This window comes from Pleurodeles waltl, chromosome 7, assembly GCF_031143425.1.
Source record: "Pleurodeles waltl isolate 20211129_DDA chromosome 7, aPleWal1.hap1.20221129, whole genome shotgun sequence".
In the NCBI taxonomy this organism is placed as follows: domain Eukaryota; kingdom Metazoa; phylum Chordata; class Amphibia; order Caudata; family Salamandridae; genus Pleurodeles; species Pleurodeles waltl.
This window is the reverse complement of record NC_090446.1, coordinates 1,192,163,631-1,192,188,903: the sequence shown is the minus strand read 5'-3', so window position 1 is coordinate 1,192,188,903 and position 25,273 is coordinate 1,192,163,631. Positions and strand designations below refer to the sequence as shown.

Below are 25,273 nucleotides of genomic sequence, written 5' to 3'. Positions count from 1 at the left end.
GTGTAAACTGATTGCCAACTAGAGATCCCATTTTTAACAATGATGAACAGCCTGTGGAAGAGTGGATAGTGCATGCAGTAGGGATATTTGTATACCCTAAATGTTTTGTACAGTTTTTTTGGTTCTCATTTCCAAAAATTAAACTACGCCCACTGACGTTAAAAAAGTGTGAAACTTTTTTAATTACCTATGCTATCCTTAGGTGTGAAAAATGTTCATCTGCTCCCACAAATGACAGAATGGCAGATAATAAGTCATAGATCTGTAGATTTTTGTAGCCACAGATGGCAATACCAAAAGCTGATTTCTGTGGTCACAAAGGGCTATGGGAAAAGAAAAATTAATATTCCGATGGGAAAGCAACAGGAGGTGGCAATGCATTGCTAATGCGGGGAAGAACAACTTGAAGTTGGCGTAACTGATACAACAAGCCTGAGCAGCTGCAATATACAGCCTAAATTTACCAGTGGAGACAGAGGAAGAGTCTTCTTCATGTGGAAAATTGCTTTCTATATGAAAAAGTGATGTGTGATTGCATAGTTACGCTAAATACACAACAGCTGTCTTTATGCTCTCTAGGTGAATTAGGAAACCCGTAGTTCATCCTAGAATATGATTGCCACCTTTGTAAAACACAAAAAACAGTCTAACTGTCACCTGGTGAAGGTTGGGTGCAAAGTTACTTAGTGTGTGGGCACCCTGGCACTAGCCAAGGTGCCCCCACATCGTTCAGGGCAAATTCCCCGGACTTTGTGAGTGCGGGGACACCATTTCACGCGTGCACTATACATAGGTCACTACCTATGTATAGCGTCACAATGGTAACTCCGAACATGGCCATGTAGCATGTCTAAGATCATGGAATTGTCACCCCAATGCCATTTTGGCATTGGGGAGACAATTCCATGATCCCCCGAGTCTCTAGCACAGACCCGGGTACTGCCAAACTACCTTTCCCGGGGTTTCACTGCAGCTGCTGCTGCTGCCAACCCCTCAGACAGGTTTTTTCTCTCCTGGGGTCCAGCTAGGCCTGGCCCAGGAAGGCAGAACAAAGGACTTCCTCAGAGAGAGGGTGTTACACCCTCTCCCTTTGGAAAAAGGTGTCAGGGCTGGGGAGGAGTAGCCTCCCCCAGCCTATGGAAATGCTTTGATGGGCACAGATGGTGCCCATCTCTGCATAAGCCAGTCTACACCAGTTCAGGGATCCCCCAGCCCTGCTCTGGCGCAAAACTGGACAAAGGAAAGGGGAGTGACCACTCCCCCGACCTGCACCTCCCAGGGGAGGTGCCCAGAGCTCCTCCAGCGTGCCCCAGGCCTCTGCCATCTTGGATTCAGAGGTGTGCTGGCACACTGGACTGCTCTGAGTGTCCAGGGCCAGCAGGTGACGTCAGAGACTCCTTCTGATAGGCTCTTACCTGTGTTACTAGCCTATCCTCCTTCCTAGGTAGCCAAACCTCCTTTTCTGGCTATTTAGGGTCTCTGCTTTGGGGAATTCTTCAGATACCGAAAGCAAGAGCTCATCAGAGTTCCTCTGCATCTCCCTCTTCACCTTCTGCCAAAGGACCGACCGCTTACTGCTCAGGACGCCTGCAAAACCGCAACAAAGTAGCAAAGACGACTACTGCAATCTTGTATCGCTTATCCTGCCGCTTTCTCGCCTGTTTCCTGGTGGTGCATGCTCTGGGGGTAGCCTGCCTCCTTTCTGCACCAGGAGCTCTGAAGAAATCTCCTGTGGGACAACGGAATCCTCCCCCTGCAACCGCAGGCAACAAAAGACTGCATTACCGGTCCTCTGGGTCCCCTCTCAGCACGACGAGCATGGTCCCTGGAACTCAGCAACTCTGTCCAAGTGACTCCCACAGTCCAGTGACTCTTCAGTCCAAGTTTGGTGGAGGTAAGTCCTTGCCTCCGCTTGCTCGACTGCATTGCTGGGTACCGCGTGATATGCAGCTGCTCCGGCTCCTGTGCACTCTTCCAGGATCTCCTTTGTGCACAGCCAAGCCTGGGTCCCTGACACTCTAACCTGCAGTGCACAACCTTCTGAGTTGTCCTCCGGTGTCATGGGACTCCCTTTTGTGTCTTCGGGTGGACTCTGGTTCACTCCACTTCTAAGTGCCTGTTCCGGTACTTCTGCGGGTGCTGCCTGCTTCTGTGAGGGCTCCCTGACTTGCTGCCCCCCCCCCTCTGTCTCCTCATCCAAGTGGCGACATCCTGGTCCCTCCTGGGCCACAGCAGCACCCAAAAACCCTAACCGCGACCCTTGCAGCTACCAAGGCTTGTTTGTGGTCTTTCTGCGTGGGAACACCTCTGCTAGCTTCTTCACGACGTGGGACATCCATCCTCCAAAGGGGAAGTTTCTAGCCCTCTTCGTTCTTGTAGAATCCACAGCTTCTACCATCCGGTGGCAGCTTCTTTGCACCCTCAGCTGGCATTTCCTGGGCATCTGCCCACTCACAACATTGTCGCGACTCTTGGACTTGGTCCCCTTGTTTCACAGGTACTCAGGTCCGGAAATCCACTGTTGTTGCTTTGCTGGTGTTGGTCTTCCTTGCAGAAACCCCCTATCACGACTTCTGTGCTCTCTGGGGGTTATAGGTGCACTTTACACCTACTTTTCAGGGTCTTGGGGTGGGCTATTTTTCTAACCCTCACTGTTTTCTTACAGTCCCAGCGACCCTCTACAAGCTCACATAGGTTTGGGATCCATTTGTGGTTCGCATTCCACTTTTGGAGTATATGGTTTGTGTTGTCCCTATACCTATGTGCTCCTATTGCAATCTACTGTAACTTTACATTGCTTGTATTACTTCCTTTTGCTATTACTGCATATTTTTTGTATTGTGTATATTTGGCATCCTCATACTGAGGGTACTCACTGAGATACTTTTGGCATATTGTCATAAAAATAAAGTACCTTTATTTTTAGTATATCTGTGTATTGTGTTTTCTTATGATATTGTGCATATGACACCAGTGGTATAGTAGGAGCTTTGCATGTCTCCTAGTTCAGCCTAAGCTGCTCTGCTATAGCTACCTTCTATCAGCCTAAGCTGCTAGAAACACCTCTTCTACACTAATAAGGGATAACTGGACCTGGTACAGAGTGTAAGTACCCCTTGGTACCCACTACAAGCCAGGCCAGCCTCCTACACTGGCAACCAACAAGCTTTGGCAGTGGGAAGAGTGCAGAAATCCTTTAGGAACTTCCTGGGGTTTGAGGGTCCAAGATGTCAGAAATCAAAATGTATTGCACAGACCAGGCTGCTCACACTAGAGGTGAGGTCAGCATGCTGGGGGTGTGCACTGACCTGCAATGCTAATTTCCCACCTGGCCATGAGCAAATGTGCCTGTGGGCAGGAAGGCTGTTTCCTTACTGGGTGACAGAAGAGATGGCTATGACGGGTGGTAAAGACTTTGAAGTTCACCACCCTGATGGCTCTATTTACTAGCACAGCTGGGGGGTGGGAAGTGTGACTTCCTTCCTGCCTCAGCCTTTGTTTCGGACCTCTGGGAGCGCCCAGGCTGCCTGGCAGGGGGTCTGTTGCTTTTCATTAGGCTCGCTGTATAAGAATACCACATACATGCATACATTTTTTTGACGAGCATTGCAGTTATGCATGTATTGTGTAAATAACTATAGATGTGTAGTTACTGTGCAAAGAATAGTGGTTATCATACCAACCAGGCTCTCCAAATGAGGTAAGGGGGGTAAAAACAGACCAGTTTCTAATGAACATTTATTTTTCCCATCTCAAGCAATTATATATCACACTCTGAACATGGCGTACTGAGGAAAGTGGATGCTACATCATTCGAAGATTACTGCGTCTTTTGTGAGACAATATAATTTCTATACTTCTTCCTGTAGCCACAGATCAAGATCTGTAGGAGCCAAGCAAGGACTTTTCAGTCAGAGGATGAGCTGCAAGAGGCCTTTTCCGCATGCACTCACATCTTTCAAGAACAAGCACGCTGTGGTGCTGGGGGACATCTTAGAAAGGCTGTTTCTAACATTAAAAGCAACATATGTTTTGTATATTTCTATAGTATTTCTGGACACAAATTAATCTTCTTCAAAAGATCTGATAAACATTGCTGCGCAATTGCATACTTTTTAAGATTAACCTTTAACTGAATGCATGAGTATCGTTTGAAATTGCTTGGATTCAGTGTGGGAAGCTTTCTTTTCAAGGTAGCTTCTTCCTTTAAGAAATAGTCTGTGTCTGGCTCTGAAAACAATGCAACCCACGGATTACAATGGAAAACGTTATTTGAAAGTTCGTAATATTCAACTGCTAGTAGCAGTACTGTCAGACAGATACTCATCTAGCCTAATCCAAAATGTGATTGACATTGTCTCAAAGCAATGAAAAAGGGGGCTGACCTGAAACAACCAGTGGCCAAAGGGGGCTGACCTAAGACCTACTCTCCTTGAATTTAAACAAATGTACTTGGCTATTCTACACCTAAAATGTAATATCGACATAAGGATAAAAGATCAGTTTTCAGTCCACAAGCACAGTGTTTGTAGATGATGGTGGGAGCTCTAAAAATAGCGAACATGCAAGGTATAGGAACAGGAAAGATGCACTTCAGCCATTGATTGGATTTGTAGGGTCGTGACTGGAGAGGTGAATTTTACTATTTCCTGGTTTTCATCAATTTCAGAGAAAGATAAATCCGCAGAGGACAAGCAGAAGGAGGATGAACTACTGCAGCAAATACACAAACTGGTGGAGACTCGTGATTTCCTGGTTGATGACGTGGAATTCGAAAGGCTGAGGTATGGAAGGCAAAGTTAACTGTCTGGACTCAGGCAGGAGGGATGGAGATTCCACTCTAAAAAACAGGTAAAGCTGGGACACAATCAGAACTGCCAAAGCCCTGGGCGTTTAGCCAGCTATTCTTTGCATGCTATAAATGTTGAACCCATTCATACATTGTTAACAAGAGAAATTATGGTTCCCAGAATGCTATTTGCTGTTGGCTACAAATCAATCCTACTGAAGGTCTCACACTAACTGAGTAGTAGTACTACAACTGTGGCGCTACCTGACAGCTACACAGAATTAATCACATAGCAGACTCATGGGAAGTACATGAAGGTATGGGCTTCCATTTAGTGGAAGAGGGATGTTAAAGACCTCCTATGATGAGCCTCCATATTGACCAGGTCATTGTGCACAGTGTCCTACATAGGAGATGAGAAGTAAGTGTCATTGTCAATTTAGCATCTACTCTTATACAGAGTGTTGAACATTGCTGTGTATATACAACTGCATGATATATACCTCACATACTTTTGAAATGCGCAGGCCTATTCTGTGATTTCCATTTGATCGTGTACGCGCACTCACTTGGCGGCACAACTTCCTGCCAAGAAACCCAATGCTGAAATGTCTCCCCCTCCCTGAAACTACAACTGTCTTCGGCCGCAATATGTTGAGTCAAACCACTGTCATAATTGCTACATAAATGACATTCCTATCCGCAGTCTTAGAGTAGATGCCCAGAGTTAAATGCCCTCTCATCAGCTCAAGCGGATATAGTGCACACTGGTGGGAAGTGTGAAAAGTATACACTAACAGGGAATGCAGGAAGCTGAGACTTCTCCAATCTAAGGTGCATGTACTGGATGTAAAAGTGAGAAGGTGATTGTAGTAGGGATTGTGGTGAAGGAGAATATGGGAATTTCAGACTGTGTGGAAGTCTGAAGCTCACTCTTGAGGTGAATGTGAGAAGTTTGCACTGGAGAGCAGTTTAAGAACCTCACACTGATGAGCAGTGTGAGGCTCACATGCAGAGCTTCAAATGGCTCACCTTACTGGCTGTCTGTCAAAATTGTCACTTAACAGTTCTCATTTCGAGTAGGGGGACTCCTCAATGTCATGAAGAGCAGTGGTATTCATCACATACGCAAACCTCAAACAGTCATCTCAAGGTTGATGTGTGCCCTGCCTTCGCCGTAGCCTGATCGCAGCTTATGTGTTCCCTGCAACTCCCGCAGGCAGAAATGCGTGAGGCTTTGACTGGAGCTGTGGTGGAGGTTGAGGTAGGGTCTTTGATGGATTTGGCCCTATGTTCCTCTTGACGGAAATGCTCACATTTTTATGATGTAACACTAGCTCTGTGTGGCTTTCCCTGTGTACTAATGCATGGAGCCTGAGCCGGAGAAGCTGAAGTGGGGTAATCTTTCTTTGACTTCTGGTCCCAAGTCTAAGTTCCAGGATGCCTTTCACCTCACCTTTCTTCACCCTTTTGTATGATTGGAAGTTTGCCAGTGATACCTTCACAGGTGGGTAAAGCTGGTAAGTGGGACTAGTGAAAGCTGTGGTATCTGAGAGCAGCAGAAAAACCAGATATGAGTGGGATGAAAGAACACCAAATCTCCCAACACTGCTTGAGCCACGGTAACCAAGGAAGAAAGACTCCCTAAATCATCGCTGCGTGATTGCTTGTTGCAAAGACCCACCCTACTTCGCCTTGGGATTTGGCAAGGAGACAGTAGCAAAGTGCAGTGAATTCTGGACTACAGGGTGCTGTGGTATGGCGGGATCGCAGCAGCCGCATCACTGACGTGCACATGGTTGAAGTCTGCCTAGCATGCCTGATTTTATGGATGCTTCTGCCATGCCATTCTCAGTATACATATTTCAAGTCAGAACTGAGGTGTTTGGTGAGAGCTCTGTAGCTGTAAGACTAGAGTGTATATATAACCACACAATGCAACTCAAGCTAGAGGTGCTACACAGGAGTTTTGTGGATATCTCAGTACTGTGACATTAGGTTGCATTTCAGATCAGTGTAAAGGTGTACTGTGGGTGTATTACAGATAACTCATTACTGTTTTGCAAATGCCTACTGTGGACCAGAACGGAAGTGCTTTGTAAGGACCCTGGGGGCCTCATTTACGAGGCCCTAGTGGCACACTGCACCACCCGGGTGTCATTTTTTTAATGCTCCAGTGGCACTGTGTGCCAGCCCATATTTACCAGGCCAGCAAAGCACCTAGCGTGGATTTTCATGGCCTTGTAAATATGGACCCCTTTAACACATAACACTGTGTGAAAGGGGCGTTCCATGGGTGTTGCTTGGGGTGTTTCTTCAAAACACCCATGGAACCCACAGGAATCTGACACAGTAAGAGATTTAAAAGCCTGGGAATGCGTCAGATTTCTACGGCACTTCGGGTTGGTGTAAGAATGACGCAACCGGGAGAAATATCTTTATTTCTCCTAATTTGTTCCTCTTTCTATGTGTGTTGCATTCTGCAGCACACACAGAAACAGAAAAACACCTCTTGTGATTGCTTTTTTGTGCAGGAAGGTGTTCCTTCCTGCACATAAACAATCATCCTCACAACGCAGGCACCCTTGCACTGTTGTGCAAGGGTGCTTACGTTTGTGCTTGCCAGCAATTTGTGCACCAGCGCAGGGGAAGAGGACAGAAATGCACCATATCTTGTCGATATGGTGCATTCCTACCCTTTCCCTATGGTGCAGGTTGGTGCAGCAAAGCACTTGTTGCACCGCCCTGCGACACAGGTCTTGTAAATGAGGTCATTGATGTCTCAGTACTTAAAAACCAGTGCATGACTACATCAAGATAGGCTTTGTTGGGAACACTACAGATGTCTCATGACTGTTGTGTCTGGAGGGAGATTTAGTGCCTCAAGCATTCCTGGATTCCCATTAGCCTTACAGCTTACCATACTGATATAGTTTTGTATTATTCGTAACAAATTCTGGTTGTAGACCCAAGAAAACGAAATTATTTACTAATATCATGCGACTTCATAGCACAGCAGAGTAACCCCTGTCCTATAGAGAGGCCGGAGGGGGAGGGGCAGAGAAATGAGGTATCTGCCCAGAATTTCTTACCGTTCTGGTCATGCCATGTTTGGTGACCTCCTCTAGTCCTGGTTTCCAAGTGGTATTCTGAGATCCGTAGTTTTATAGCTTATTGTAAGAGTGTGCGTACAAGAATGCAAAGAAAGGTGAGGTTAGCAGGTCAGGTAGCATCCTGCATTGGGGGGGGGGGGGGGCGGCAGGCAGATTGATAGGCAATACTGTGCAGGCAAGATGCTGACAGTGGGAAGGAGAGGCATGGAAAGAGGGGGGGACAGGGGACTACTGTGCATGGGAGCCTCCGTCCTCAGGAATGGAAGTTAAAAGAGAATATTAAATTAGTAGTTTTGCACATTCAAGTACACGATTACGCCATATGAAAAGATACCACTAATGACCATTCACACATTGAAAATCTGGCAGTTCCTTAAAATGACTCACTTCTTAGTCTCACCATGTAACAGCCCCGCCCTCCATTTTATGACTAACTGTATTTTCCCATTGAAGCACTTCTCTTGCTAGGGGCAGCGCGTGGCACTCCCAGGCTGCCTTGCAAAGTACAGGGAGGAGGCCACTTTTCCCCAGCCCGCCATCTACCACTTTTGCTGCGGGGGCCCATGGAGCTCGGGACTCCCCTGCACCGTGCAGGGGGGGGGGGGGCGCTGCGGGGGCTTATGTTACACCACTGCTCCCAGTGAATGGTAAGTAGCCTTCATCAGCACCTAGCCAGTACGCATGGAAGCCGCTACTACTCCAGACTGGGGTTGTTTATGTTCCCATCTAGAGGGGACATGGCAGAGCAGATTGCGCTGGACGGTTTCTATTGGAGCATGACCTAGACTGGTTTACATATGACAGGTCTCTGTCTAGAGTGGCATAGTGGGCATAAAATGGTCTGGAATGCAGCTCCAAGCACTCATTTGAGATTTGTTCAAGCCATCAGGCCACAATTTTCTGTTTTTCTCTTTTGAACAGCGCCTCACCTCTGGAAATTGTCATTGAAATTTTTGCTTCAGCAAGATCACATGGCCACCCAGGCCCTAAGGAGCAAATTGTGAATGAAATGTTCTGCTCTAAGCATGCTGCCTGTTTTTTTCTCTTACTTGTTAGGTCTCAACTTAATCTTTTTATCTCTGCACTTTTTTTTTACTTCTTTTCGTTTTAGCATTTAATGTTATTCTATTATGTCAATATTGCTTTTACCCGGTTCCTTTTTCCTTATTTGTACCCCTTCGTGTAATTTTATGTTTTAGTCTTCTACACCAAAGGTCTTTTGACGAAAGTTCATTTTAACGAGCCAGCTCCCATGGGAAAGTAGAGTCAGGAGTTTGCACTGGAAAGAGTGTGAGAAACTCCCACTGGCGGGCGATGTGTATAAAACACTGGTCTAGAGAATTTTATGGGTCTAGTGCTCTCAGCCGAATACATTTCACCAGCACTCTATCAACATTCTACATTTCAGAGGTGGCAAGAGTCCACAGCACTAATCACCTCCAGTAATTTCTGTTTTTTAGAAAACCGAACTCCATTATTTGGCTGGTAGGTCTGCTTTTTCGCCAACAAGTATTACAAGGAACTGTTCAGGCAGTCACCCCCAGCTACCTATCGCACATAGAGCTTTGTTATGAGCAGGATGGTACTTGGGTAACCATTTAATGTGTCCTGTAATGTATGGTGAATCTTCCTTCATCATCACTCCACCCGGTACCATTTGAAATATGGAGAGACACATTAACTGGCGCTCCTCACCTCATCCTTCTCCCCATTCGCTCCAAGAGCACTAAGAAGGTCCTATCTAGAAATCACAAGTGCTCAATGGATACCAGCAGGATAACATATGGCCACATCACCACCATACCAAGACATGTTTAGGGAAAAAAAACAAAAAGGCAATCATAGTGATACAATCTATAGGGAGCACTGAGAGTGCACTAGGCCTTGTATCAGATAGAACAACGGGCTGGGATAGACCCAGGATCTGCAGCAGGATCTAAAGGGACCACCAAGAACGCACATTTTTCATACAGGCTGCACCGCAGACAAAGAGGAGAAGATAAACAAGCATTTGCAATGCAACGGGGCTCGCATTTCTCTGAGTTAGAGCTATTAGCAGTTGTAAACTCCCAACCATTCTTTTCTTCCCTCGTTAAATGGAAAAAAAACGAGCCCGAGCACGCTGCTAAACAAGTGTGATCGCGCTGCGAAAAAAGAGAAAAAGTATTCCACAAACTGGATGGAAAACAGCGAGCCTCATATGTTTTCAGTACTTGGTCACTGCGCTCGAGGAGGGCCAACCACCGGAAAGGCATCACGTATGCATGCCTTCCACTAATGGAAGCAAGCAGCTTTTAAAAGGCAAGCCCACGAACCAATGAAAGACACTGACGTGACATGGGCGGGGCTCTGAGCCCTTTTCTAACTACTACAGCGTCTCGCAAGCGATACGAATGCGCAAGAACATGCTACGCAGGCTCGACCCTAAAAAACATAAAGGAGCAACAGGACAGCCAGGATTGGAGGGATGAGAAGAGTGACAGGTCTGAAGGGATAACCCAGAGTGCATAAGGCCATACTGGTCATACACCTGGCCGAGGGAGAAGGTAGGGTAGGAAATAATATACAACAGTAAATCAGCAACCTATTGCAACAAGATCTGTAAAAGACAGTGACTCATTAACTCCCTAATGCCAACTCAACAATCTCGGATCAGCTGGGGCATAGACTGTCTATTTTCATGCCCACAACAGTCTCTCTGGAGAAAATTGGGAGTCTGCACAGAAAATCCAAGGCTATCAAAGCATGGGTGGGTACCCACCTACCCCCTTACCTCAACAATACTACTTTCACTGTGGCACAAAATTTACTGTCCAATACCCATAACTTCCCCTCTAGCATAGACAGAACCAAGACGACAACCTCAAATCTCAAACCACACACCAGGTCCATCGGTACCACCATCAAAAGCCCTGTGTCCTCAAAACCTCCCTGTTAAAGATTGAAACCCACACTCCAGAAAGTCACATATAAATTAACTGTCACAAATTAGCATGAGCATTACAGACCCTATGTGCTGTACCCTGATCAGTGCCAACATACATTCCTAGTTCAGTGGGGGATAATAGGGCCAAAGACCACAGTGCAAACAGAGCCAGACACCCAGAGGGTAAAAATACAACATGGTCATGCGGCTGGCCAGGTTTAGGTGTTTGCGTATTTGTGTCTGCATGTGTGAATTAGAGTGTGAAACTGTGACTGAGCATGAGAGAAAGAGCAAGTTAAGCGTGTGAACATGTAAGTGAAAGACTGATACAAGGGGCCAGATGTAGCAAAGGTTTTTACCCATTCTGTGTCTATGGGATAAAGTGTTCGTACATATGGCCCAAGAGGAGTTGGTGTGGCATGCATTTATTGTTGCTGGCATGTGTATGTTTGCAGCCAGTGTAAAAAAACAACTATACTGACATTACTAGTGCTTTTTAGTACCATGACCATGACTTTCCGGACATCGGGTTACATTTAATAAACTTATGAATTGTGCGGGATGTGGTGTTGGTTCTCTTAAATGACAACAGTGGACTATGAGTCCCAGACTACAATGAATTGTAAAGTGAACGCCCCAGACTGAATACAGTCCTCTACCGACGGCCTCATTTTCGCATTTTATAGTAGAGATTCTCATTAAAAAAGAGATGTAGTCTCGTACCACATGTGCTTGAAGTCTAATAACTCTTTTCATGCTTACAGGGAAAAAGAAGAAGACAAAGAAATGGCTGAATTCCTTAACACCAAACTCTCCAAAAGCTGCTTCAAGGACAAGTCTAGTGAGTAGAACCAGGGGTTTGTTCTGTATTTCATGTGATAGGCATTTCCAGCCTCACCACCCCCTTTGGTATAGAAGTCTTTGTCAAGCGTAAGCTGCCATCATGGAGGCTAATACCCACTTGTATGGACTGGTTTGTAGCCATGAGGGCCAACAGTGAGGAATGAAGTTTCCCAATTTCAGTTGGCTGCCCTGTCTTTTGAAATTTTGTCATGTTGGGGAAGTAGCTGTTTTAGTGTATTATGTTAGGTTATGAATGTTCGGTTATTCGCGGCTGCCGTGACTCAAAATGGCGACCGCGATAGAGCAGTGAACCCGTTGCAGCCGCGGCCCGCAGCTGAGAGGATATGAAGGTCCCGTAGAGGTGAGGGCCCCCACACCATTCATTGGAGGGCACGAGGGGCTCAGACACTTTCGCCACAAACAACGAGGGCAACAGTACGAAGCGGAACATCAGCAAATGCGGCATAGTGTGGCACCTTCGGGCCACAATCCAAGCCCGAAGTCTAAATCCTGACATAGTGACAACCGGAGGTCTTGGGAATTGAAGAGAAGCGATCGGAGAATATATAGCACAAGTAGGAACCGCGGCGCTCCACCCTGGAGCAGAGATCGCCCGGAAAACACCCCCCGAAAACTTCGCAGCTGCCGCAACCCAAAATGGCAGCCGCGACAGAACAGTGAGCTCGCTGCAGCTGCGGCCCTCGGCTGAGAAAGTCTTGTGGAGGTGAGGACCCTCACACCATCCATCAAAGGACACAAGGGGCTCAGACACCTTCGCCACCAATGGAGAGAACAACATTACGAAGCGGAACATTAGCGAATGCTGCGTAGGGCGGCGCCCTCAGGCCACAATCCAGGCCCGAAGCTTAAATCCTGCCATAATAACGACTGGAGGTCTTAAAAATTATAGAGAAGCGATTGGAGAACATACAGCACAAGTAGGAACCGAGGCGCTCCACTTTGGGGCAGTGATCGCCCGAAAAACTCCCCCTGACAATTTTGCGGCTGCCGCAACACAAAATGGCGACCGCGACAGAACAGGGAGCCAGCTACAGCCGCGGACATCGGCTGAGAAAATACAAAGGTCCCGTGGAGGTGAGATCTCCCACACCATCCATTGAAGGGCACAAAGGACACTTGCCAATAATGACGAGAGTAACAGTACGAAGCGGAACATCAGCAAACGCAGCGTAGTGCCACAACCAAGGCCCAAAGCTTAAACTATGCCATAATAACGACCGAAGGTCTCAAAAATTGAGAAGCATCTGAGACCTGTTACAATGGTAAAACCAAAAAAACAAGACAAATCACTAGCGGGGGACTCCTCACACACTGAGAATCCACCCCCAACGCCCACCAGAGAATCACAAACGGGGCACGAACAACAAGAAACAACTCTGGACACTGTGCTGCTGGCCATTAAAGACTCCCAAGAAGCGCTTGAGCGTAAAATCGATAACCTCACCGCAGATCTTTCCCTTTTGCGAGACGACCACCGTAAATTAAAGGAAACAGTGGGTTTGCATGAGACTACGCTGACAGGGGTATTAGCGGCGCACAAAGACTCATCCTCAGAAATTAAAGACCTGATCACCCGGCTGAAAACGTTGGAGGCAAGGACAGAGGATGCAGAAAACCAAGCCGGACGGAACAATATCAGATTGGTGGGGGTCCCGGAGGGGGCGTAGGCTTCCGCAGCTAATACAGAAGTATTCCTAGAACAGTGGCTTAGGGACACAATAGCATCAGAGGGCTTCTCACCATTTTTTGCGGTGGAACGAGCCCACAGGATCCCTGGCGGACCGCCCCCATCGGGAGTCAGACCACGGCCAATAATCGCTAGATTACTCCACCACAAAGATAGAGACTACGTACTGTCACAATCCCGCCAGCTAGGAGAGATTCAAATGGATGGCCAAAAGGTTATGATATTCCCAGACTTTAAGAGAGAAACACAGGCACAAAGGGCATCCTACATCGCAGTAAAACGAGCCATGCGTGAGCTTGGTATAAAATATGCCATGCTCTTTCCAGCAAAACTCCGAGTGGAATACGAACAGAACCCATTTTTTCTCACACCTCAGCTGGCGATGGAATGGCTTGAATCGCTGAACATCCACTGCAGAGCAACCCGTGACAGGACATTCCGAAATCCCAGAAAGAAACGTAGAAGATCACAGAAGAAGGCCACAGAAGCGGCTCCATCGAAACGTCAGTCACAACAGGAGATGCGTGATGCGATGGAAACAGCAGCAGCGTTAAGCGGGGGAGACTTCCATACACACCGGATCCCAGATGCTACATCAGACGCTGACTCAAACTGCGAACATTCCTCAATATCCTCCCAGGACACTCTCGTCGGCTTGCCTTTGATCACCCCAAGAACGGCGGATGAGATTATTAGACCTCACTAAAAGAACGAGTTGGCAAGTGAGCGGACAATTGTGGGGGAACCTCAATCTGTTTAGGGATATTGATAGAACCCAACCGTGAATATAGAGTGATAGGAAACTAGAAGTCATTTTTAACCGGCACATTACACATGATCGGGCCTGGGGAAGGGTCCGGGGCGCTGCCTATTGGTCTCTGGCACGCCTCTCTCCAATAGGTTGATAATTAAGATTACAATAGTTGTAATGGTTTGGACGGGGAGAGTTGTAGGTACCGGTCCTGGGGAAAGGGAGTTACAAAGGGGGTTTGATTTTGGTTGTGTTGTTTTCAGGGTTTATCAGGCACATCTATCTCGCAGTCCAAACGGTTCACACCTTAGATTACGAAACTCAATAGGTATGTCCAGTAGTAGTAATAGAGCGGTGTTAGCGGACCGCCTCTACACCCCTCCTTAAACTATGACCACAGAATACAAGATAATCACATGGAATGTCAGGGGACTAAATAACATGTCCAAGAGGTACAAGGTTCACAGCTATCTTAAACGAAGGGGAGTGCACATAGCTATCTTACAAGAAACTCACTTGTTGGAGCAGGAGATCAAGGCCTTGAAAAAGCGCTGGAGGGGACAAATATTTGCACTACCCACTCAGCGTTTGCAAGGGGAGTGTTGATATGGGTCAGACCAGGCGTCCCATTACAGGTTCTCCATACCTTGATCGACACTGAGGGGAGATACGTAGTGATTTCTGGTCGATTGGACGGGAGAGAGGTAACTCTTGCTGAACTATATACCCCAAATCACGAACAGGGAAGATTCCTAGACAGATTATCACTGATCATGAGCACGCTTCTCACTAATACTACGTTAATAGGAGGAGACTTTAATTGTGTAATGGATACCGCAATGGATAGATCGCACCCACCATTATCACAATCCGTAACCCATAAAACAGCACTGCACTTCCAGCAGTGGCAAAAACACTGGCAATTAACGGATTGTTGGCGCAAACTTAATCCCCCAATAGAGAATACTCTTTCTATTCAACAGTTCACGACCTGCATGTACGACTGGACTCCTTTTTGGCGTCTCCAGAGGTGCAGTCTGTGGTGGCAAAGGCCGAGTATCTTGGCCGCACCATCTCAGATCATAATCCCTTATTGATTTCGTTGGCCTGGTGCGGCGAGAGACCTTTGATTCCCACTTGGCATCTGAGAGCAGAGTCACTTGAAGACGAGGCTTTTAGATTTTAGAAATTACAGAATTCTTCAAGAACAATGCTGGGAATGCCTCGTCCAGGTCTGTCGAATGGGATTCCTTTAAAACAGTGATCAGAGGATATTGTATTAGCACAACTGTGGGAGTACGGAAGGTGCTAGAGATAGAACTAACCGATCTCGAGAACTCCCTTAGGGATCTCGAACGTAAGTACCCAACACAACCCGACCTCTCAATACAACTAGAAAAGACAAGGGCTAGATTAATAGAAACTAACACTAGATTGTCTTGCTTCGATTACAAACAATTCTTGCAGAAGCAACATACAGAGGGCGACAGAGCAGGTGCCCTACTGGCCTGGCTGGCCAAACCGCCCCAACATCAAACCATAGTGGTGGAGTTAGAGACTACCCCGGGTATTAAAGTATACGGACAGAAGGAGATCAATGCCACCTTTCTTAAATATTACTCAGAGCTATATGCCCCCCCCCCACCGAAGTACTCAGCGATGCTCAATTACAAGATCTGGGGAACCTCAACCTCCCGGCATTACAAGGGGAAGATAGGATAGCCCTGGCGACTCCCATATCGCTTACAGAAATAAAGACTGCAATTCAGAGTATGGCAAGGGGCAAGGTACCAGGATGGTCTCCCTTTGGATTTCTATCTTACGTATCAGGACTCATTAACCTTTCAGCTCAGCATCTTATATGCAGAGGCATGGAATAACAACAGCTTGCCTCCTTCCACTACAGAGGCCATAATGATTCCCCTTCTGAAACCCACCAAACCCCCTACAGAAGTTCGATCGTACCGCCCACTATCAATGTTGAACTTAGATTATAAAATACTAAGCAGGGTACTAGCTAACAGACTTCTACCATACATGTCCTCATTAATTCATCAGGACCAATCGGGATTCATCCCAAAGCGAAGCACCGCCCAAAATATCCGTCGATTGATTTCACTCCTTCATGCCCTGCCCTCTGACGCCAATAGAGCAGTAATCATCTCGATAGATGTCGAGAAAGCTTTTGATAGCCTACGATGGGATTACCTAGAACGAGTGATGCTGCAGCTAGGACTAGGAGAAGGGTTCGTCAAATGGATGAGGCTTCTCTACACAAACCCCACAGCGAGAGTGTGCACTGGCCGTACAATATCCCCTTGCTTTGCCATAGGTAGGGGTACAAGACAAAGCTGCCCGCTATCACCTTTGCTTTTTGCGTTGGCAGTTGAGCCTCTCGCCCAATCAGCTAGGTCCCAGAGGTTCTTCAAAGGCATTACAATCAATGCATGGACGCATCATATTGCTCTCTATGCGGACGACATGTTACTCTTCCTCCGGAACGCAGAGACCGATCTACCAGGGGCAATGACAATGTTAGACAACTTTGGGGCTGCATCTGGGCTACGGATAAACTGGGGGAAGTCGTCCATTTTTCCAGCTACTAGGGGTATCGAAAAACCAATGGACAATCGGGGTCTCCCGTGGTCCCCATCCACATTCAAATATTTAGGGGTCAATATTTATCACTCCGCTGAGGATTTACTAGAAGGGAACATTCAGAGCACGATTAGGAGTATTAAAAACAGCATGATATTCTGGCAAACTCTTCCGCTAGCAGTCACTGGGAGAGTTGCACTGATTAAGATGATAGAATTACCTAGAATGTTATATTACTTCGCAACCATCCCACTCATTATACCGAGGGTGGTATTTAAAACAGTTTCGTCCTTAAATAACAGGATTTATATGGGGAACCAACAGACAAAGGATAGCATTGCGCACCCTCCAGAGAACAACAGCAGAAGGTGGTTTGGCTGTTCCTGACTTTGAATTATACTATTGGGCGAGCCAACTCCAATGGCTAGCACGATTCATCAGAGCACCCCCAGTGGGGGAAGCACTGAGAGCCCCTCTCCACTGCTCCCGTGATAGAATTCTGGGCATTCTACTAAACCCCAAGAAACAGAATAAACCACTTCAGATAGAATGGGAAGCATCGCGTCACTGCTGGGAACAATACCTAAAACGAACACATACCAGAACACCGTACTCACCAGAGGCCCCCCTGATCTGTATAGGAGCCGTCACAGGAAATCATGTGATAAGGGGTATCACCCAATTCATGGCACTTCAGATCGACACCATAGGGGCTCTATATAATAATGGGAAACTGTGCACTTATGCAGAACTGCAGGAAAGGTTCCAGATAATACCAGGGCTGTTCCTAACCTTTAACGCAATTGCTAGGACTCTTCGTAAACAATGGGGCACAGGACTAGAAGAACCCCCCAGACATAATACCTGTGACCAAATATGCACTATAGGAGACCAAGGGAAATTGATATCAGGGATATATTCATCTGTACTAGCCAGCGCATGTCTTCCCTTAAATAAACTTAAGACCAAATGGCAGGGGGAACTAGATATTACAATAGATGACACACAGTGGACCAGAATAACCATGCACATATATACAGTTTTCAGAAATGCCAGGTTTAAATTAATAAACATATATGTTTATCACAGAGCTTTACTTAACCCCATATATGATATCAAAGATTTATGGTGTAGAAGACGCCAGCTGCCTTCGGTGTTCAGAACTAGCAGCAGGGTTGCTGCACATGCTCTGGAGTTGCCCATTAATCGAGGACTACGGGACGGGGATATTTGAAGCACTCTGCACTTGCACGGGCAGAACATTATCCCGATCAGCCATGGTGGCGGTTTTGGGAGATTTCCCCCGCCCCAGCAAGCATAAAATCATTCATAGACCTGGCTCTGATACTAGCAAGGAGAGAAATAACTTCACACTGGAAAGATTCGAAGGGCCCACAGATAAATCATTGGAGAAATGCATTAATCAAGTGGGCGGAAACTGAAGGGACAGTATTACTAAGGGAAACACTCCGGGGCCTAGGAACTAGAGACAATGCTCAGCATTGGAACACAATACTGGACAATTTTAGAACACCTGACACTTCTAACTCCGATGCAGAGGCAAATTTATCAGAGTCAGATCATGTATAGTTGACCAAGTTATCTCTATTGAAGATCGTACAAGAGACCAAATAAGTGACTCATTTGTGAACCGAACAAATATCTCTGTATAATTGATGGGAAGTGCGGAAGGGGAGAGGGAGTTATAAAAAGATGGGAAGTTATTTTGTTCTGTATGCGTTTTCATGCAATTATAAAGCAATAAAAGAAATCTTTAAAAAAAAAAAAAAAAAAATGAATGTTCGGTTATGACCTGAAGTGTGGTATCCACACATTCATTCATTGCTTCATTTAGGATAGATTTCAGCTGCCTATCTAACAAAGATACTTGAAGATAGTAGTGTTGTGCTGTTGGGTGATATCATTAGCTGAGAAAGGCCATAGCCTTTAAATGCAGAATGTGTCATCAGGAAAGGGCCATCAACAAATTCATAGTACACTTGGAAATCTCCATGGAATATATGTAAAATAATAGGATGAAGTCTGGCTACCCGATGGTCACATTAGTATTGAGGTCACATCTGAGCTGGTGCCTAGGTCTGACAGAAGACTTTCCCCAAGGGCATAGATGTAGTGAGCCTTGTTGAGAACTCTGAATCCAGAGGGACTCAACCCACTCTACTTTGTCTACTGTGTTTGTTCCACCACAGCCAGGCACTTTCCTGAATGCATTTGAATCTTCCCTTCATATATTTGAATACTTGATCCATTAAGACCTAGTTCATACAAATATGAATTGTAGTTTGGTATTTGCCTGTCAGTGGCACTGACTGTGGCAAAAAAAGTATAAATAAGTAATTAGGTATTTAAGGCATCTGCAGATACTAATGAAATACACCAAATGCTGAAATCAAAGCAGGTTGTTTCAAGTTTGGCAACAAGAGATGATATATCTTGAATTTGTGGGGCTCCTATTCTGACAGACCTTTTCATTTAAGGCTTGATTCTGAGTCCCTTGGTGTAGTACCTGGTAATTCCAGACCTTCCACCTCCTGGAGTTACCAGTAACTCTGGATGGCTGAGTTAATGATAACTAGAAGTTGGGCCCTAGTCTGCCCGCAGTCTATCATAAGTGTGGTCTATCTACCACAGGGTCCCTGTCATCAGTACATCAAAGACATTTGTCCTATTTTAAATGGGTTTCCTGATGCCAGGCATGGAGAATCAACACTGGTTGCCACTTACAGGGAAAAGACCCTTTGCATGGAGGACACTGGGTTTTTGGTTTTCGGAAACAAGCCCCTGATTTGGTGCTTTTGTCTTTGAAAAAAAGAAGTATTCTTAGTGGATTGTAACATGGCGGCCCACTCATCATTCATTTTTGTCAAAAGTGCATCCACTGCCTCAGTGAATGCACTTTTGTCAAACAGCTCTTCGTCTACTCAGCAAGGAGCTCTACATTCTCTAAATTAGGAGGTGGGCAAAGGCGCACTCCCGTTTATTGCGCTAGTGGCAGGTCAGAAAACCAGACCCAGTGATGGAAAACTTTAGGTCCTGTTATATCACTTGCTTTCTTCTGCAGCATATGCATGCCTCCGGTTACAGATATTGGCAGGATGTCATTTTGCAGGTTTTCCTAATATACCACACACTGCCATGCTTGATTCCACTTTATTCAAGTGTTTAACCTCTGTACTTGACCTAGCTTAAAACTGGAATAGAGGAATACTCCACTTAACTTACTGACTGATTGATCGACTGAGGAAACCTTATACAGCCCAATTACATACACAGGCTGCATAACAATGAGACTTAGGCAGTCATTACAACATTGGCGGTAAAAGCCGCTTACCGCCGTGCAGAAGACCGCTAACACACCGCCGCGGCCGCGGAATCCCACCACAGCTATTATGACCCACAGCTCGGAATCCTCCAAAAATCAGACACTCACACAAGTCCGCCACACCAAAGGTCAGTGATAAACTGGCGAAAACAAAACCTCCACCGTCACGCCAACAGAAATACGCCCACACTATCATGACACATAAATCCACGCAGCGGTCTTTCAAACGCGGTATTCCATTGGCGGTACATACCGCCGTGCTCAAAATACACACACACATACAAAACACAGCCACATTGGACAATTCGAAATACACACACCTGATACACATACACACACCACTCCCACACACCCAATACAATATAAAACACACACCCACATCACCCACAAACCCTTACAACAACAAATCACGAACGAAGGCCAGAGAGAGACACACCACCATCAACAACACTAGCACCCACAGGCACACAACACCATCACCCACAGAACTTCCACGCACCGCACACTACACACCACTACATATCAGCACACTTATCACCCCACACACCACCCCACATATCACTTACACCACCCCATGGCACGGCAAATACACCCCAGGTTCTCGGAGGAGGAGCTCAGGGTCATGGTGGAGGAAATCTTCTGGGTAGAGCAACAGCTATTCGGATCACAGGTGCAGCACACCTCAATTGCAAGGAAGATGGAGCTATGGCAAAGAATAGTGGACAGGGTCAACGCAGTGGGACAGCACCCAAGAAATTGGGATGACATCAGAAATAAGTGGAACGACCTACGGGGGAAGGTGCGTTCCATGGCCTCAAGACACCACCTGGCGGTTCAGCGGACTGGTGGCGGACACCCACCTCCTCCCCCACAACTAACAACATGGGAGGAGCAGGTCTTGGTGATTCTGCATCCTGAGGGCCTCTCAGGAGTCGGTGGAGGAATGGACTCTGGACTTTGAACCCCAAATACTGTTCCTCCTGCATGCGCTGGGTCTCCTGAAACTTGGCCAGTACCGTTGCCATTGCCTCCTGGGAGTGGTGGTATGCTCCCATGATGGAGGAGAGGGCCTCGTGGAGAGTGGGTTCCCTGGGCCTGTCTGCCCCCTGTCGCACAGCAGCCCTCCCAGTTTCCCTGTTATCCTGTGCCTCTGTCCCCTGAACCGTGTGCCCACTGCCCCCATGTCCCTGATATTCTTGGGTTGGTGGGTTGGCCTGGGTTCCCTGTAGTGGTGGACACACTGCTGATTGACGTGTCCTGGGGACAGAGGGATGGGCCTGCTGGGTGGGTGCTCTGCTAGTGTTTCCTGAGGGGGAGGCTCTGTGGTGGTTTGTGTCAGTGTCAGGGAAACCGACTGTCCCGAGGTCCCAGATGGGCCAGCCTTGTCATCTTGATCCAGTTGTGCAGAGCTGCGTCATCACTGTGGGCCTCTTCTGTGGGGGACTGGATATGTCTGGCACCTCCTGTTCGGTGATTTTGGGTAGGGGTCCTGTTGGGGTGTAAATGCATAATTATTGTATGTGTGTGATCGTGTGCAATAGGTGGTTGGCACTGTACTCCAGTGCTTGCATTATTGGCTTGGTCCTTGTGTGATTGGTGATTTTGGGGCATGAGTGAGTCTCTGTAGTGGACAAGCTTGGGTGATGGGTGTCCATACATTGGTGTTACATGCAGGGCTTGGTTTTGATATGTGTGGGTTGAGTTGGTGGGGTATCTGTGGGTTGTTGGGGTGATGGGTGAGAGGGTAAGGGTGGGAGTATGTGATGGCATGCAGGTAGGGTGGGGATAAAGTAGTAAAGATTTGACTTACCAGAGTCCAGTCCTCCTGCTACTCCTGCGAGGCCCTCAGTATAGCCAAGACTTGCTCCTCCCATGTTGTTAGTTGTGGGTGAGTGTTAGAAATGGGGTTTTTGGTTGGTAGTCAGGTTGACCTCTGTCCAAGCAAGAACCCTCACTCTAGTCAGGGTAAGTCACACACAATCCAAAATCAGCCTGTGCTCACCCTCCGGTAGCTTGGCACGAGCAGTCAGGCTTAACTTAGAAGGCAATATGTAAAGCATTTGTGCAATAAATCATACAACACCATAGCATAACACCACAAAAATACACCACACAGTATTTAGAAAAATATATAATATTTATCTGGGTATATTCAGGTCAAAACGATCAAAGTTGCAATACGAATTTGTAAAGATATCACTGAAAAGTGATAGAAAGTGTCTTAAGTCTTTAGAAAGTAAACAAAGTCTCTTTCAAACACAAAGTACCTGGTTTCTGGTGGAAAATCTCCTCAGAGGGCCATAGGAGAAGAGGTGCGTGGAAAACTGGTGTGTGCGTTGATTTCTCCTCAGCACACACGGACTTGCGTCGTTATTTTCCACGCGGGGAGTCGGGCGTCGTTTTCCGGCGCGCGGACAGTCTCTTACTGTGGTTTGCGGGGAGTACCAGATGTCCCTGGTCTGTGCGTAGATTTTCCTGCTTGTTTTCTGGCTGTGCGTCGTTCTGCGGGGCTGCGCGTCGAAGTTTCGATCTCACGGCAGGCGTCGCGTCGATTTCTCCTGCGGGGTCGGGCGGCGTTGTCCTTGTGAGGCCGTGCGTCAAAGTTTTGATCTCACGGCAGTCGTCGCGTCGATTTCTCCTGCGGAGTCGGGCGGCGTTGTCCTTGCGAGGCCGTGCGTCAAAGTTTTGATCTCACGGCAGGCGTTGCGTCAATTTCTCCCGGGAAGTCGGGCGGCGTTGTCCTTGCGAGGCCGTGCATCAAAGTTTCGGTCGTCCCAAAGACGTTTCGTTGATCAGCGTCGGTGTGCGGCGTTTTTCTTGCCGCGGAACAAGCTGTGCGTCGAAAAGTTCGGCGCAAGTAGCGTCCCAGAGGAAGAGAGAAGTCTTTTTGGTCCTGAGACTTCAGGGAACAGGAGGCAAGTTCTATCCAAGCCCTTGGAGAGCACATTTACAGCCAGACAAGAGTTCAGCAAGGCAGCAGGCCAACAGCAAGGCAGCAGTCCTTTGTAGAAAAGCAGACAGGTGAGTCCTTTGAGCAGCCAGACAGTTCTTCTTGGCAGGATGTAGTTTCTGGTTCAGGTTTCTTCTCCAGCAAGTGTCTGATGAGGTAGGGCAGAGGCCCTGTTTTATACTAAGTTGTGCCTTTGAAGTGGGGGTGACTTCAAAGAGTGTCTAAGAAATGCACCAAGCCCCCTTTCAGTTCAATCCTGTCTGCCAGAATCCCAGTAGGGGGTGTGGCAGTCCTTTGTGTGAGGGCAGGCCCTCCACCCTCCCAGCCCAGGAAGACCCATTCAAAATGCAGATGTATGCAAGTGAGGCTGAGTACCCTGTGTTTGGGGTGTGTCTGAGTGAATGCACAAGGAGCTGTCAACTAAACCGAGCCAGACGTGGATTGAAGGGCACAACAAGATTTTAGTGCAAAGAAATGCTCACTTTCTAAAAGTGGCATTTCTAGAATAGTAATATTAAATCCGACTTCACCAGTCAGCAGGACTTTATATTACCATTCTGGCCATACTAAATATGACCTTCCTGCTCCTTTTAGATCAGCAGCTGCCACTTCAACAGTGTATGAGGGCAGCCCCAATGTTAGCCTATGAAGGGAGCAGGCCTCACAGTAGTGTAAAAACGAATTTAGGAGTTTTACACTACCAGGACATATAACTACACAGGTACATGTCCTGCCTTTTACCTATAGAGCACCCTGCTCTAGGGGTTACCTAGGGCACACATTAGGGATGACTTATATGTAGAAAAAAGGGGAGTTCTAGGCTTGGCAAGTACTTTTAAATGCCAAGTCGAAGTGGCAGTGAAACTGCACACACAGGCCTTGCAATGGCAGGCCTGAGACAGGGTTAAGGGGCTACTGAAGTGGGTGGCACAACCAGTGCTGCGGGCCCACTAGTAGCATTTAATCTACCTGCCCTAGGCACATGTAGTGCACTCTACCAGGGACTTACAAGTAAATTAAATAGTCAATCATGGATAAACCAATCAGTAGTACAATTTACACAGAGAGCATATGCACTTTAGCACTGGTTAGCAGCGGTAAAGTGCCCAGAGGTCAAAAGCCAACAACAACAGGTCAGAAAAAATAGGAGGAAGGAGGCAAAAAGTTTGGGGATGTCCCTGTCAAAAAGCCAGGTCCAACAGTGAGGAGGTGGGGGTCCACCGCCAGTCCTCTGTACAGCAATCCGGTGTCTGGAGACCACGGAACGCACCTTCCCCGTAGGTCGTTCCACCTCTTTCTGATGTCATCCCTAGTTCTTGGATGCTGTCCCACTGCGTTGACCCTGTCGACGATTCTGCGCCATAGCTCCATCTTCCTTGCAATGGATGTCTGCTGCACCTGTAATCCGAATAGCTGTGGCTCTACCCGGACGATTTCCTCCACCATGACCCTCAGCTCCTCCTCAGAGAACCTGGGGTGTCGTTGAGGTGCCATGATGTGGTGTGGGTGATGTGTGAGGTGGTGTGTATTGTGATGTGTGAGGGGGGTGTTGGTGTGTGTTGTTTGAGGTGCATGGATGTTGCGTAAGTGATGGTGTTGTGTGTCTGTGGATGCTGGTGTTGTTTTTGGTAGTGTATCTCTCTGGCGTGGTTTCAAAATTCTGGTAGTAATGGTTTGTGGGTGATGTGGGTGTGTACTTTATATTGGATTGGGTGTGTGGGTGTGGTGTGTGTATGTGTGTCAGGTGTGTGTATTTCAAATTGTCAAATGTGGTGGTGTTTTGTAAATGTGTGTGTATTTTGAGCACGTTGGTGTGTACTGCCAATGGATTTCCGCGGTTCAGAGACCGCCACGTTGATTTGTGGGTCGTGATAGTGTGGGCGTATTCCTGTTGGCGTGACGGTGTCGGTTTTGTTATCGCCAGTTTATCACTGACCTTTCGTGTGGCGGACTTGTGTGGGTGTCTGTATTGTGGCGGATTCTGGGCTGTGGGTCATAATACCTGCAGCGGAATTCCGCGGCCGCAGCAGTATGTTGGCAGTCTTCTGCACGGCCGTAAGCGGGATTTACCGCCAGGGTTGTAATGAGGGCCAAAGTGATGATGGGTTAGAACACCCCGTATTTTACCTTTCCCATATACTGTTACTGTCTAACTCGGAACACAATTACTCAGTCTTAGAACGAGAAATAAAGACAGCCTGTACGGAATGGAGACAATTCTTTATGGGATCTAAAGAACCCCTTGAGGTGAG

General features: G+C 47.1%; 1 protein-coding gene across 4 annotated transcripts in view; it reads left to right on the top strand.

Annotated features, from left to right (window-relative positions):
- LOC138246083 (bMERB domain-containing protein 1-like) overlaps nt 1-25,273 on the top strand; it is a 340,342-nt gene that overhangs the window by 204,443 nt on the left and 110,626 nt on the right. For all 4 annotated transcript variants that reach the window (XM_069200306.1, XM_069200307.1, XM_069200303.1 and 1 more), the window contains exons 4-5: nt 4,670-4,784; nt 11,593-11,669. In XM_069200306.1, coding sequence (XP_069056407.1) covers nt 4,670-4,784; nt 11,593-11,669 — 192 coding nt within the window. The remainder of the gene's footprint in view (nt 1-4,669; nt 4,785-11,592; nt 11,670-25,273) is intronic.